The sequence below is a fragment of the Giraffa tippelskirchi genome, chromosome 2 (genome assembly GCF_054371585.1).
Source record: "Giraffa tippelskirchi isolate mGirTip1 chromosome 2, T2T-mGirTip1v1.2.pri, whole genome shotgun sequence".
NCBI lineage: Eukaryota > Metazoa > Chordata > Mammalia > Artiodactyla > Giraffidae > Giraffa > Giraffa tippelskirchi.
The window spans coordinates 50,444,977-50,459,342 of NC_137276.1; the positions used below are offsets into that span (position 1 = coordinate 50,444,977).

The window sequence follows — 14,366 nt, forward strand, 5'->3', positions numbered from 1 at the left end:
GCGTCTGCAATCTTAGATCCCCACAGGGGAAATAGCCCCCAGCCACAGACCCCACTGATCTGCAGCCAGGGAGCCTGGGGCGGTTTACCAAGGGAACAAAGTGGAGGAGGTGCTGCCTTATCTTGGGAGAGCCTGGCAAGCCAGCGAGGGTGATTTATAAGGGGCTGCTCACCACTGCTTCCTGTGATACTCAGGATGCTAACTGCTCAACTAACTGCCCTTTGCTCACCTGCTGGCTCACTGAGTCCTCCTTCCCTCCCAGCAACTGTGGTGGAAATGCCCCTGCAACTGGGCCTGCTTGGCTTCCCTTGTGTGCTAAGAAGAGCTCAGGTCCCAGGGCTAGAAAAGAGCTTGTCATGGTCATTGCTAAGCTGAGACCAGTGAAGGGTGTTGCCAGCAACACTATGTGATGTCCTGGTGACCGCCAGCCACAAGGGGAGAAGTTGGGCCACTCTCCAGAACAGCTAGTGTTTATTCAGCGTGTCCCGGTTGGTGGGCTCTGCAACCCCGACTGACCCTCACAGTGGCCCTTTGGAATCAGTCCCTTTTAAGGTGAGGAGACTGAGCAGCAGGGAGGCTCAAGTAATCTGTCCAGGTCCCAAAGGAATAAGCAGGAGACCAGCACTGGAACCCAGGTCTGCTGGAGCTCCGAGCCCTGGGGCTGGATGCCGGTTCTGGAAGAGCCGGATGCCAGGACCGCTCGGGGTGTCCTGTGGTCGGGTTCACTGGCTCTCGGTTTCTTCCCAGACAGCCTTGGTCTTCCACATCAGTCTGAGGAAAGAGGAAGTGATCTCATGCTTGCCATTTGCTACTCTTGACAGGGGTTTATTGTATCAAAATTAGATTATAGAGAGGGACGGGGGCCCAGAGAGGTTCAGCAACTTGCCTTAACAGCACACAGCAGGGTTGAGAGCAGGCGCAGGTTGAGCCTTTCAGGTTGAGCCCGTCCAAAGATGCTCTGTTGCCAGGCGCCATAGCCTCTGGATCTGCCTTGTCTTAAAAGTGGTGTGAGGACAGGGGAAGGGAGGTAAGACTGAGGACAGAGGTAGTCCCCAAGGGACTGGACCCTGCCCAGAAATGAGAGCCACCCCAGCTTAAGAGGTCACCTGTCACCAGTTGTTCACGTGAGAGGACAGGACTCCTGCCCCCAGCCTCTCAGCTCCCTGGTCCTGGCCCAAGAGGAAAGGTGCATAACTATCTTTGCACACCCACCCCTCTCTCCAGGCCTCATGGATAAAAAAAGCCCCACAAGGTGGCATGAGTGTTGACCTAGCCAGGGTTTATCCTAGAGTTCATTATGGCAGTGCTCACCAGAGTCCAGAGCCTTCTAAATAGGAGGCAGCTGCAGACCTCCATCCAGCTGGGAATGTGGGGGGCAGAGGCTGCAAGGAAGTTGGGTGAAGGGGTTTCCTAGAGATTGGCCAATCTAACTGTCACCACACAGGTGGGAACACCGGGGCTCAGAAAAGAGAAAGCAAGTCAGCACCAGGGCCAGTCAGCCTAACTGGTAGGGCCCCCTGCTCCTGGAGCAGGTGCCTCCACTGAGCCCTCAGACCTTTCTCTTTATATTTTATACTAATTAATTAATTTAGGTGCATCAGGACTTAATTGTGGCATTTGGGCTCAGTTGCCCCGAGGCATGTGGGATCTTAGTTCCTCGACAAAGGATTGAACCCTCATCCCCTGTATTGGAAGGCAGAGTCTTAACCACTGGAACACCAGGGAAATCCTTGGACCTCTCTCTTTAATGTGGACAGAACGGATCAGACCTTGCGGACTGTGGGCCCAGGAAGCCCCAGGCTTTTGGGGGCAGATTTAGGGCAGGATATTCCTTGAGTTATGGCTCCCTGTCCCCATGAATTGCCCTTCCCGCCTTCATGTTTACCTGGACTCTGGGAGGGAACAGCATTGAACGAACCCCTCCCATACATTCCTAGCGCTTGGGAGGACTTCAGCCGGCACCCCCACATTAGTGTCAGGACCAGGACTAGTGGGCCTCACTGGCCTGGGACACCAAAAAATTTTAGAATGAAAATTAATGCAAAAAAATCCATTGTGGTAGTTTCCAATTGCTGCTCTGCCACAAATTTAGCAGTTTAAAATAACACAAATTTATTTCAGATGAGCCCCCTCCCCTTCCACCCCCAGGGCTCCCCTAAGCCCCTCCCTTACAGATTTCTTCCCATAGACCCCTGGGGATCTCCATTCCTTCTGCTGGTGTTGCAGGGCCCCAGCTTTGCTTCTCTGTCCACCTTCACTCCTGGTGAATGCCTCCACACTTTGCACCCTTGGAAGTGTGGGATTGTGGGCTTTTTTGCTGGGTTCACAGGCTTTGCAGACAGTATAGGTTTGAATTGAAGATCTGTCACTTACTAGTTGTGTGATCTTAGGAAAATTACATAAATTCTCTGGGCTTCAGCTGTCTCATGTGTAAAATGGACGTTAATACTCATACCGCTCAGGACTGCACAGGACGCCTAACTTAAGTCCTAAGCACCCTCCGTGGCACTAGGGCGCTTGCCCCTCGGCGGGGCAGAGGGCTGGAGCCCATAACACCATCTCCGCTGTCGGCAGCCCTGCTATAGATCAGGCTCAGCACTCATCCCGCTACCTGACCCAAACCGAGTCACCTGACCTCCCCGAGTCTCCGTTGTCTCCACCTGAAACACCTGCCTTACATTCTGCTGGGAGCGGAAGCTCCTAAAGCGAGTCCTTTAGGAAGAAGGGGCGGATCATTGGGAGTTGCTAGTATTCCTACGGTGCTGTAACATCGAGCGTTAGGAAGAAGCGGGTCAGAAGTCTGAACTCCAGGAGCAGCATTTCAGGAACTCGCAGGCCCCGGGCCCTCCCTCCCTCGCTCCAGGGTCCAGGCCCGGGGCGGGCGGCGGGCAAGACGCTACCTGCGCGCGTGCCGGGCATTCCTGCCGCGCCGCGCCGCCGCTTCGGAGCGCGCCATGGGCCTGATGCCGGCCGCGCGGGCCTCCTCAGGGTGCCGCGCCTTCCTGCGGCCGCCCTGCCGCCTGCCCGCCTGCTGCGTGCCGGCCGCCCCAGGTAGCGCGGGAGGGGGTACGGGCTCCCCGCGAAGCCGAGTGGAAGCTGCGTCCCTGGCCGACTGCGCCCTCGGACCCAGGTCCTGCGCTTGTGCCAGGACAACGTTGAGCCGGCGCGTCGCGGGGCGTCCGGGAGGGAGCCGGGAGACGGGTCGGTTGCGGGAGCGGGTAGGGGGCAGCAGCGGAACCGGTCGCCGGGCTGGGGGAGCGAGCACGCGTGTTGAGGGGAAGAGACAGAGCTGGGACGCTTCCTCCTACCTCTCGCCCGGGTGGTGGGCATCCCCCGTGCAGGGAAGAACTTAGCCTTCCAGGGCACGGGGACTTGCAAAGGATCACCACTATTGAGGGAACCAGGCAGGATGCCAGCTCTCGGCTACCAACTTAAGTCCACTGAGCAGCCCAAGCTTGCCTCTCCAGACTTCAGGAAGTCCCCTATGCCTATGGGCTGGTTAACACCAGAAAGGTGGAGGTCACTTCGGCCCTGAGGATGGGCTTGCCCTGGGCAGAACAACTCCCTAAGATGTTAGCCTCTCGTATTTCTCTCCCCTGGCTGATTTGCAGCCTGTTGGTTGTTGAGACTTGGTTACAGCCCAGCCAATTTATTAAAGCTGTTCAGAGCAGCTTTGAGGTTGCTAAAGGGGGCTTCCCAGGTGGCTCAGTGATAAAGAATCTGCCTGCCAATGCAGGAGACACAAGAGAGGTGGCTTCGATCCCTGGGTCAGCAAGATCCCCTGGAGTAGGAAATGGCAACCCACTCCAGTAATCTTGCCTGGAAAATTCCATGGACAGAGGACCCTGGCGGCTACAGTCCATGGGATCGCAAAGAGTCAGACACGACTGAGCACGCACACAGTACCCAGAGGAGGGCAGTGCGCATGGGCACAAGTGTGGGAGTGATGCAAAGTGGATTTACACACCGTGGGCCGCATGCAGGGAGAATGGCAGGTGTCCTGGGGAGGGGAGTAGAGAACAGGAAGGGTTTGTGAATCTCTGGAGAGAATTTAATGACTATTTTCCTCATTGCGTCTCTCTGCTATATGCCTCTCCCCTTTACTGGAGAGAGCCAGCCTGACGTCTCTACTCGGAGATCAGCTCCAAGAGGGAATCTCGGCTGTTTCCCTTTCCTGCTGGGCTCCCAGGGCAGGCAAAGCCCACCCAGTCCTGGGCTGGCCCTCCTGGGTCAGGAAAAGCCCACTTTGATCAAGCACCTGCTTCCATGTGCCCAGTGCATTAGGCTCTTCCACAATTACTGACAGCTCTGTGACGTGGCAGAGACGGGCTCAGAGATGTTGAGGTCACCCAGGACAGGGATCTGAGTCAGCTGAGTGCTGGGCCTGTGCCTTCCTGCTCCTGCATGGGATTCTGGGGAGAGGGGAGTGAGGGCCAAGCTTTGCCAGGGAGCAGCTGGCAGGAGGGGAGGCCTGGCCCAGCTCTGAACCCGTCAGCAGGTTCATCCAGAGGTCTATGCCAGCTTCCTCTCTGGTGGCAGAGCTGATGCTTTGTAAAGAGCGTGGGCTGGGACCTCGAGGAACCCGCACGCTGAACTAGCTGGGTTTCCAGGGATCTGACAGACCTATTAGAGCTGGTTCTTGGCAAGGCTCCCCCATGAGACATGCCAGGAGGGCTGAGGAAGTTCAGCACAGCCGTCCCAGGCCCTGCCAGGCTCTGCCCAAGAGCCCCTGACAAGGGGAGTGGTGGGGAAGGTCCCTGGCTGAGGGAGGCCGGGTCTGTAGTCTGAGCGCAGGGTGCCTCCAGCAGGAGGAAGGTGGGAGCAAAGCCCTGGGAGGTGGAGCTGGAACCATCCTTTCCTATGGGGCTCTGGGAGCATTTCCCCCTCAAGGGAGATGTGCCCTCAAGGTAAGGGGGCAGCTTGCACCTGAATCTGAACAAGGTCTGATGCAAGGCTCCACGCTGCCTTGCTGGCAAAGTGGGGTCAGCCCCAGGCCTGGTGGTGCCTGGGGGCAGGGCCTTAGGGCCACCCCTGAGGACAAGTGTCATCATCCCCACTTTACAGATGGAGAAACTGAGGTCTAGGAAGGGAGGCCACTTCACTCTACAGTGGCTTAGGATGTGCAGGTGCAGCCTCAGAATCTTTGTCTCTAAGGCCTCCCGCCTTGAGCGTCACCTGCCTCTTGTGTTCCCCACCCCTATCCCTAGCACTGTCACCAGGCTCAGCACTTGGAGGGCCTCTGGGGGAGTCTTGTCATTTCTCAGAGCCCCTGAGCCCTGTATGAGGTCAGTCCACTGCTCACTAGCGGTCATGGTCCTTGTCAGGACCCAAGACTGCCATGTTCCCAGCCTCTTTACTCATACTCTCTCACACTCACCCTCCAACCCCGAGTCCTCATCAGACCTCCCTCCCCAGGTCTGCCTTGGGGATTTCTGCTCATGCATACCCCCAGCCCCCAACCCCTGCCTTCCTGGCTATCTCTTGCTCATTCTTAGACCCCAGTCCTGATGTCCCCTTTTCCTCTAAATCTCCTCTGTTTAGAAGCACCTGGGACCCTGTGGACTTCCCAGAGCCATAGCCCTGTTCAGGGGACTGGAAGAGTAGTCTGGAAAGCTTCACCAGGGTAGGAGGGGGGCGGGTGGTAGTTAAGATGATGTTGAAAGAGGGCTTTGGAGACATGGGAGCTGTGTGACTGCACAAACAGCAGGGCTGGCCATGCAGCAGCTGCCCTCTGCCTGGCCCAGGCTCTTCTGCGCCTCAGAATCTGATGGAGAGGTAGGCAGGCCCTTGTCTATCTGCCTGCCAAGATTAGATTTTATCCTGGGTGGGGAGGAGGGAGGCAACAAGGGGTTCCAGCAGAGGAGCCTGTGGTAGTATTTACATGTTTCTAGTCCTCTGGACAGATCTGAGACCCTCTAAGACCTAGAACAGGGTGGGGCACAAATGCAAGAGTGATGGAAGGATGGATGGACCAGTGGACAGGTGGACAGCAGATATCATGGGAACAGGAAATTGGAGAGCAGAAAGGGATGAGGCCAAGAGGAGGCTAGATAGATTTACCCAGGCTTTGTGACTCTCTAGAGAGAATTTTAGAGTTCTTTTCCTCAGTGTCTCTCTTCCCTGACTGTGTGGCCTTTAGTTACCTGTGAACCAAGGGTGGGAAGCTGAGTGCATGAACTCTGTATGGTAGACAGTCCTGGGCTATGTGTTCACCCTCCTTCACTCAGCACTCCTTGACCTCACCTCCAAGCCCAGCATTGGCTTGGGACTGGAGAGGGGCTGGTTCCCAGTAAGGAACCAGGCAGAGGCAACTGTCTTCGCTGGTCTCTGACAGAGGGCCAGAGAGGGAGCCCAAGGGCCCTGTGGTCGTGCTGAAGAAAGGATCAGCGACAGCTGATCTCAAGGGCTAACCAGAATTTTGCACAGAGTAAACAGGGAAGAGACCTCCTCTGCACAGGCCAGGCAGCAGGAGAGCAGACGTATTCAAGATGCTTGAGTAGCGGGTAAAGCGGAAGTGAAAGGGACCGGGGCGTATGCCCGAGTGGGGAGAGAGGCAGGAGGCGGGCGCCAAGGATGCAGTGCCAGGTTGGCTCCATCTCTTCCTAAGGACCCTCGGCTCAAGGGCAGTTCCCCTTGTATGTTCTGTGCCTGCTTATTTGAGGTCCTAGCCGATGCCTCTGGTCACAACAGGCCTGACTTCCCATTTCTCTGAGTCAGGGCCCCTCTCCTACATCATTCTGACCCAGTGCCCGGTGGGGAGGTCTCTGCCATCAAAAAGAGGTGAGTGAGTGGCAAAGCCGCAGGAGTGAAATGTTGCCTGGGTGTGAGGCAGTAGGGGATGGTGGGGACTGTGGAGAATTAGCAAATACATGGGCTATCAGAAGGACAGAAAGAAAAGAAAGAGTGCTAAGTCATGTCTGACTTGCAATCCCATGAACTGAATAGCCTGCCAGGTTCCTCTGTCGATGGGATTCTCCAGGCAAGAATACTGGAATAGGCTGCCATTTCCTTCTCCAGAAAGACAAAGGGGCCACTGAACTCCATCAGTGTGACCATTTGGAAATTCTGGCCTGGTACCACCAGATCTGTGGATTCTTTTAAGAGAAGAATTTTTTCCAGATTTTTTATATGAATAAAAATTCTTTTATATGGTCCAGATTTTTTATATGAATCTTTTATAAAGTATAAAGTAACGAATTTAAAAATGTTTCAAACATCTGCCTAGCTAAACAGGAACATTGTGGACCCATATAGCTCATTGTTGGGTGTACGTGATTGAGCCCTAAGTGTGTTGTAGAAGGAACAGTGTCCTTGTGTCCCCAGACCAGCCTAGGCCACTCTTGGACTGGGCAGAGAGGCCAGGACACTGTTGGTGGTGGGTACCTCAGAGTTGCCCTAGGGAGCCCCCATGCCAGTCTTTGGGCAGCATCCACCCCTGTGTTCAACACTGTTTACAGGTTACACTCCAGTGGACAAGGGCAGCTGAGCTGTCCAAATCCCAAAAGGCAGACAGTTTTTCTTTTTTGGATTTTCCTTTCTTGTCAGTATTCTAGCCTCTGCTTACCGCTGCCTGTTCCCCAAATGACCACATACTTGGGAGCTAGTGGTGAATAAAGACAGGAGAAACATGGGAAGCAAGACTGGTGGGGTAATAGCATCACATAGGTATCCATGCTCCAGGAAGGGTGGAGAGCAGCCATGTCGCCTGGAATATTCTCCAGACCTGGAGCCAGACTGCCTGGGTTCTTTTGTTTTTCTTATTTTATTGGAATATAGTTGATTTATAATGTTGTGTTAGTTTCAGCTGTACAGCGAAGTGATTCAGTTTTATATACATAATATACATCTATTCATTCTTTTTTAGATTCTTTTCTCATATAGGTTATCACAGAATATTGAGTAGAATTCCCTGTTGCCTACTGTAGGTCCTTGTTGGTTATTATAGTAGTGTGTAGTGTGTGTGTTTTAATCCCAAGCCCCTTATTTATCCTTCCCCTCCATGTTTCCCCTTTGGTAATCATAAGTTTGTTCTCAATATCTGTAGGACTGTTTCTGTTTTGTAAATAAGTTCATTTTTATTTTTATTTTTTAAACTAGATTCTACATATGAGTGATATAATATTGATATATAATAATCTCTTTCTGACTTCACTTAGTATGATAATCTCTAGGTTTATTCATGTTGCTGCAAATGGCATTATTTCATTCATTTTTACAGCTGAGTAATAGTCCATTGTGTATATGTACCACATCTTTATTCATTCCTCTGACGATGGACATTTAACTTGCTTCTATGTCTTTGCCACTGTAAATAGTGCTGCTGTGAACATTGGAGGGCTTCCCTGGTGGATCAGACAGTAAAGCATCTGCCTGCAATGCGGGAGACCCAGGTTCGATTCCTGGGTTGGAAAGATCCCCTGGAGAAGGAAATGGCAACCCACTCCAGGACTGTTGCCTGGAAAATCCCATGGATGGAGGAACCTACTAGGCTATAGTACATGGGGTTGCAAAGAATCGGACACGACTGAGTGACTTTACTTTCACTTTCATGAACGTTGGGGTATGTGTGTATCCTTTTAGATTATGTGTTTTTTCCAGATATATGGTGAGGAGTGAAATTGTTGGATCATATGGTAGCTCTAATTTTAGTTTTCTAAGGAACCTACATACTGTTCTCCATAGTAGTTGTACTAATTTACATTACTACCAACAGTGTAGGAGGGTTCCCTTTTCCCCACATCCTGTCTACCATTTATCGTTTGTCAACTTCTTGATAATAGCCATTCTGATGGGTATGAAGTGATACCTCACTGTAGTTTTGATTTGCATTTCTCTGGAAATTAGTGATGTTAAGCATCTTTTCCTGTGCCTTCAGTCATCTGTATGTCTTTGGAGAAATACCTATTTAAGTCTTCTCCCTATTTTTTGATTAGGTTTTTTTTTTTGACATAGAGATGCATGAGCTATTTGTATATTTCTGAGATTAATCCCTTGTCAGTCGCTCCATTTGCAAATATTTTCTCCCATTCTGTTTTATTTGTTCCTTTGCTGTGCAGAAACTTTTAAGTTTAACGAGGTCCCATTTGTTTATTTTGTCTTTGTTTTCATTACTCTAGGAGGTGAATCATAAAAGATACTGCTGCAATTTATGTCAAAGAGTATTCTGACTGTATTTTCCTCTAAGAGTTTTATCATGTTCAGTCTTCCATTTAGGTCTTTGATGCATTTCAGGGTTTATTTCTGTAGGTTGCTTTGTAGTCATTTTGACAATGTTTATTCTTTCAGTGTTGGTATACCAAGAACATGGTATGTCTTTCTATTTCTTTGTGTCATCTTCAATATCTTCATCAGCATCTTATGTTTTTCAGTGTATAGGTCTTACCTCCTTAGATAAATCTACCACTAGGTATTTTACTCTTGGATGAGATGGTAAATGGCATTGTTTCCTCAGTTTCTCTTTCTGATCTTTCATTGTTAGTGTATGGGAATGCAAGAGACTTCTGTATATTAATTTTGTATCTTGCAACTTTACCAAATTCATTGAGCTCTCATGATTTTCTGACAGCATCTTTAGGATTTTCTATGTATAATATCATGTCATCTGCAAACAGTGACAGTTTACTTACCCAAGGCAATCTATAGATTTAATGCAATCCCTTTCAAATTACCAATGGCATTTTTTTTATAGAACTAGAACCAAAAAAAATCTTAAAATGTGTATGGAGACACAAAAGACCACGAATATCCAAAGCAATCTTGAGAAAGAAAAACAGAGCTGGAGGAATCAGACTCCCTGACTTCAGACTATAGTATAAACTATAGTAATCAAAACAGTATAGTATTGGCATAAAAACAGAAATGTAGATCAAAAGAACAGGAGAGAAAACCCAGAAATAAACTCACATGCCTGTGGTCAATTAATCTAGGACAGAGGAGGCAAGAATATACAATGAAAAAAAGATAAGTCTCTTCAGTAAGTGGTGCTGGGAAAATTGAACAGCAACACATAAAAGAATGAAATTAGAACATTCTCTAACACAATACGCAAAAACAGACACTCTGTACCCATTAAACAATAACTCTCCATTCCACTGTCCTCCAGCCCCTGGCAACCACCATTCTACTTTCTGTTTCTATGACTTTGATTATGCTAAGTAGCTCATATAATTGGAATCATACAGTATTGGTGTTTTAGTGGACCGACTTGTTTCACTTGGCAAAATGTCCTCAAGGTTTGTCCACGTTGTAGTGTTTGTCAGAATTTCCTTCTATGGCTGAATAATATGCTGTATATACGCATCACATTGTGTTTATCCATGTATCCATCGATGGACCCTTGGTTTGCTTCCACCATCTGGGTATTGTGAATACTACTACTGTGAACATGGATGTTTGTATATCTGCTCAAGTCTCTGCTTTCAGTTTTTCTGGGTATATGCCCAGAAGTGGAATTGGTGGGTCATACAGTAATTCTGTTTTTAATTGTTCGAGGTGCCTCTGTACGGTTTTCCACAGTGGCTGCACCATTTTACATTCCCATGAACAGGGCACAAGCATTCAATTTCTCGACATCCTCACCAGCACGTGTTGTTTTCTGCTTTTTGGATAGTAGCCATCCTCCTGGGTATGAGACACTTTTGAGTCGCGTTTCCCTAATGATCTACAATGTTGGGTCGTGATTCTGCTTTCATACTATCTGTCCTCTGTCTTGCTGCTTGTTCCTCAGCAGTGCTCGTTGCTGTCCTGTGCTCCATGGTATGAGTAGACTATGATGATCCCGCTCACTCTGCCACTCATGGACATTAATTAGGTGGTTTCTCATTCAGAGAGATTGCAGGGAGCGCCACTAAGAACATTCTGGAGTGTGTCTTTCGGTGGCCATGGTGTTAGGTTTTTAAATGCAAGCCACTGCCATTTGAAAGTTAGTATTGCATATATAAACCAGTACATAAATAAAATGTATAATGCATGCTCCCCGAGGGCCCAAAGGGTCCTCAAGCTTGGATAGGCTCCACAGGCCAGGCTAGGCTGCTGCCTGATATGCCCTTCTGCCCTGTCCCAACTGCCTGGTGCCTGCCCTCCCAGTTTCTAATCTGCTTCCTCGGGGCGGGGGCGGGGGTGCCACCCTGGGCCCTGACAGCACTCCCTTGTTGTCCCCAGCGTCCTCCCCACTGTTGAGTCAGCTAGCTGAGGGTGTGACCAGCTCCTCTCTGTGCCCAGGGATCTTTGGGCAGCGCCTGGAGGACACAGTCCACCACGAGCGGAAGTATGGCCCACGCCTGGCGCCGCTGCTGGTGGAGCAGTGTGTGGACTTCATCCGGGAGCGTGGGCTCACCGAGGAGGGCCTCTTCCGTATGCCCGGCCAGGCCAACCTGGTGAGGGACCTGCAGGATTCCTTTGACTGTGGGGAGAAGCCACTGTTTGACAGGTGAGCTCCTGGGAGGAGATGTAGATAGGGCCACCTGTCCATTGCCCCTGCAGAGTCTCCTCTCAGGATGCCAGCAGAGAGGCCTGGTTGCAGGATGGAGGGCAGGGTGATGCCCCATATTGGCACACATGTGCCCAGCCAGCCCTCCTGATGGGCAGAGTATGGGGCATAGAACCAATGTAGCAGCCTTGGGTCTCCCACATGGGTGGATCCTGGTACTTCCATGCAGGCTGTATCCACTGTGGAGATGCCCCTCATAAGCCCACAGTCTGTCTCTTGGCTCTGCTGTCTCAGGGTGACCCATTCCCCCACCCCCTGGCTCCTTAGGTGCCAATACTGAGATGCACATCCTCACAAGTTTTGGGGGCAGGGGAGCAAGTCTCCTCCACCTGTCCTCGGCCAGCACTCATACTACCCCATCACTGGGGCTTACTGGGTCCTAGGCTCCACCCTGGGATAGAGTCAGCCTCACTGAGAGCCCAGGGGCTAAGAGCAGGGGAGAGGTGACTGTTTGGGGGCCTCTTCTCTCTGACGGAACCCCCATTATGGGGTAGTTTTTCATAGAAAGTTCTTTCTGCAGCCAGCCAGCCAGCCCTGGCCCCCATGGAGCTTCTGCCCCTTCTTCTCGGATCCTCCCTCTCCTGGGACAGACAAGCCCCCTGCCTTGCAGGATAGGCCCACAGGTTTCTGCTGGCAGCCCTGGCATTTTCAGGTCTTTTCCTCTCAGGGTAGAACACCGCCAGCCCCTCCAGCATCTGCCCAGACCATCACTGCAGCCAGGAGAGTCTATCAATATCTTTTTCAGATGTGGAGTGTGGGTCTGATCACCATTTCCCAGAAGGGGTCTGCCAAGAGAGGGCATAGGGCTTCCTTCATCTGGGCCAATAGTGTGGAGTGGGGAGAAGGTGAGGAAGTGAATTTCTAGGGAGGGAGGAAAGATGAGGCAGTCAGGGCTGAGCCAAGCTCCTGGGACCAGGAGCACTGTAACCTCGGGCAGCCAGGAGGAGTTGGGATGGGGCTTTGGGCAGGGATGCCTAAAGTTTCGGGGTCAGCCACGAGGTCTGCAGCCCAGAGGGGCCACCCTGTGAGTCTACTTGCCCAGATCAGAAATGCTTCACCTTCCCCACCAGGGGGAGACACAATGGCTGGCCCTTGTCCAAAGGCAAGCTGCTCATCCTCCTAGCTTCCCATCCCTCCCCCCATCTTCCTGGGGTTCTTGCTCACGCAGTGCTGGCAGTGAATTGATGGGGTCCCCAGGTGGAAGGTGGCTAGGGCTCAAGGCTAAGTACCCATTGGGGACATAAGCTTCCAGGAAATGCGGGTGTCAGCAGAGGAGTGGTTCGGAGAAGGCAGAGAAGGGTGAGGGTGGCCGTGTGCTTGGCTGGAGAGGGGAGGTGGGGACAGGGATGGGGGCTGCTCGGTTGGCCAGACCAAGAGCCATCAAGAGCCACCAGTCCTGAGGCAGGGAGGAGCTCTGGGGATACAAATTTGAGGTGCATGTGGCCCTATGGAACCCCAGAATTCCAAATGCCAGGGTGGAAGGGACCCCAGGGCTCATCTCAGTGATGAGATGGACAGCAGGCCAGGAGGCACCTTAATGGCACAGCCACTTTTGGCCTGAGGCCCATCCTTCCTGAACGCCTCCCATGAGGGAAATGCAGATCCAGAAAAGCAGATGAAACACCCGGGGCCCACCCAGCCTGGAAGGCAAGCTTGGAGGAGGTACCAAGACTGCAGCCTAGGACCTGACCCCAGAATCCAAACAGGCCCAGGGCCACCATCCTCTACAGGGCCCATTTCAGCCCGGGCAGGTCCGAGCTGCAAGCCTGGGAGTGAACATATGGGCTCTGGGGCACTGGAAATGGGACATCTGTAGTGTGAATAGGAGCCCAGAAGCCAGGGAAAGATGCTGACCTCTGACCTCCCCAGCCTAGGTGCCCAAGGACAGCTGCTAAGGGGCTTGGCAGCCCTGCATGGTGGGCATGTTTGCCACGGTCCTTCTGCTTCCACTAGATAGTGGGTGAGCCTGGGCAGAGGAGCAGGCTCAGCCTTGGGCCAAAGGACAGCTGTGCCCCTTGCCCCCCGACCTGAGAGTACCTTGGGGCAGGCACCAGGCCAGTGGAAGGTGGCCCTTCACACCCACCTGTTCCCTAGCTAGTCATAGTGTGTGCGTGTGCATACACACACATACATGGATATGAGAGCAGAGACCGCCCCTGAGGAGGGTGGGTGAGGTGCTGGTCACCCTGCGGTTCTCTGGTGCCCAGCCTCACGGGTATCCCTCCGTCTGCAGCACAACAGACGTGCACACGGTGGCCTCCCTGCTGAAGCTCTACCTGCGCGAGCTCCCCGAGCCTGTGGTCCCCTTCGCCAGGTACGAGGACTTCCTTAACTGCGCCCAGCTGCTCACCAAGGACGAGGGGGAGGTTAGTGGCTCACGGGGACCCATGCTGGGGGAGTGGGCCTGCTAGTTGATGGGGTGGGGCTTGTGGAAACAGGACTTTCTGTGACTTTTCATGGTACATAGATCCTGTAGCCTGCTCTGTTGGGGGTGGGGGGCAGGCCTAGAAGCTCCTAACCTGGGGAGGGCTAGAATATCTCCCCACTAGGCGAGAGCGTACTCTGGGGTGGGATGCCTGGAGCATCCCCTCCCTGTGTGCAGCCCTCCATCTCGGAAGGACAGGTACCTCCTGAAGCAGGCTGTGTTCTAGCCATGCTCTTGAATGCAGCATGCCTAGGCTGGACCACCACTCAGTAGGCACTCCTGCTCCATCACCTCCTCCCACATCTAACTCAGGCTACCCAGGCCAGCCTTGGGATTCAGAAACAACCAGACCTTTCATCTATTTCTATCCTGCCTCCTCCCAAAAGAATTTGAGACTGCCCCCAGGACAGAGCCCCCCGCCTGCAGCCCTGGTTGGTTCCAGCTGGGGAAGAA

General features: G+C 52.3%; 1 protein-coding gene across 9 annotated transcripts in view; it reads left to right on the forward strand.

Annotated features, from left to right (window-relative positions):
• ARHGAP22 (Rho GTPase activating protein 22) overlaps positions 1-14,366 on the forward strand; it is a 177,650-nt gene that overhangs the window by 151,910 nt on the left and 11,374 nt on the right. For 7 of the 9 annotated variants that reach the window (XM_081561787.1, XM_081561795.1, XM_081561805.1 and 4 more), the window contains 2 exons: positions 11,221-11,428; positions 13,722-13,854. In XM_081561787.1, coding sequence (XP_081417913.1) covers positions 11,221-11,428; positions 13,722-13,854 — 341 coding nt within the window. The remainder of the gene's footprint in view (positions 1-11,220; positions 11,429-13,721; positions 13,855-14,366) is intronic. The other 2 variants (XR_014074576.1, XR_014074577.1) reach the window with 2 other exon arrangements.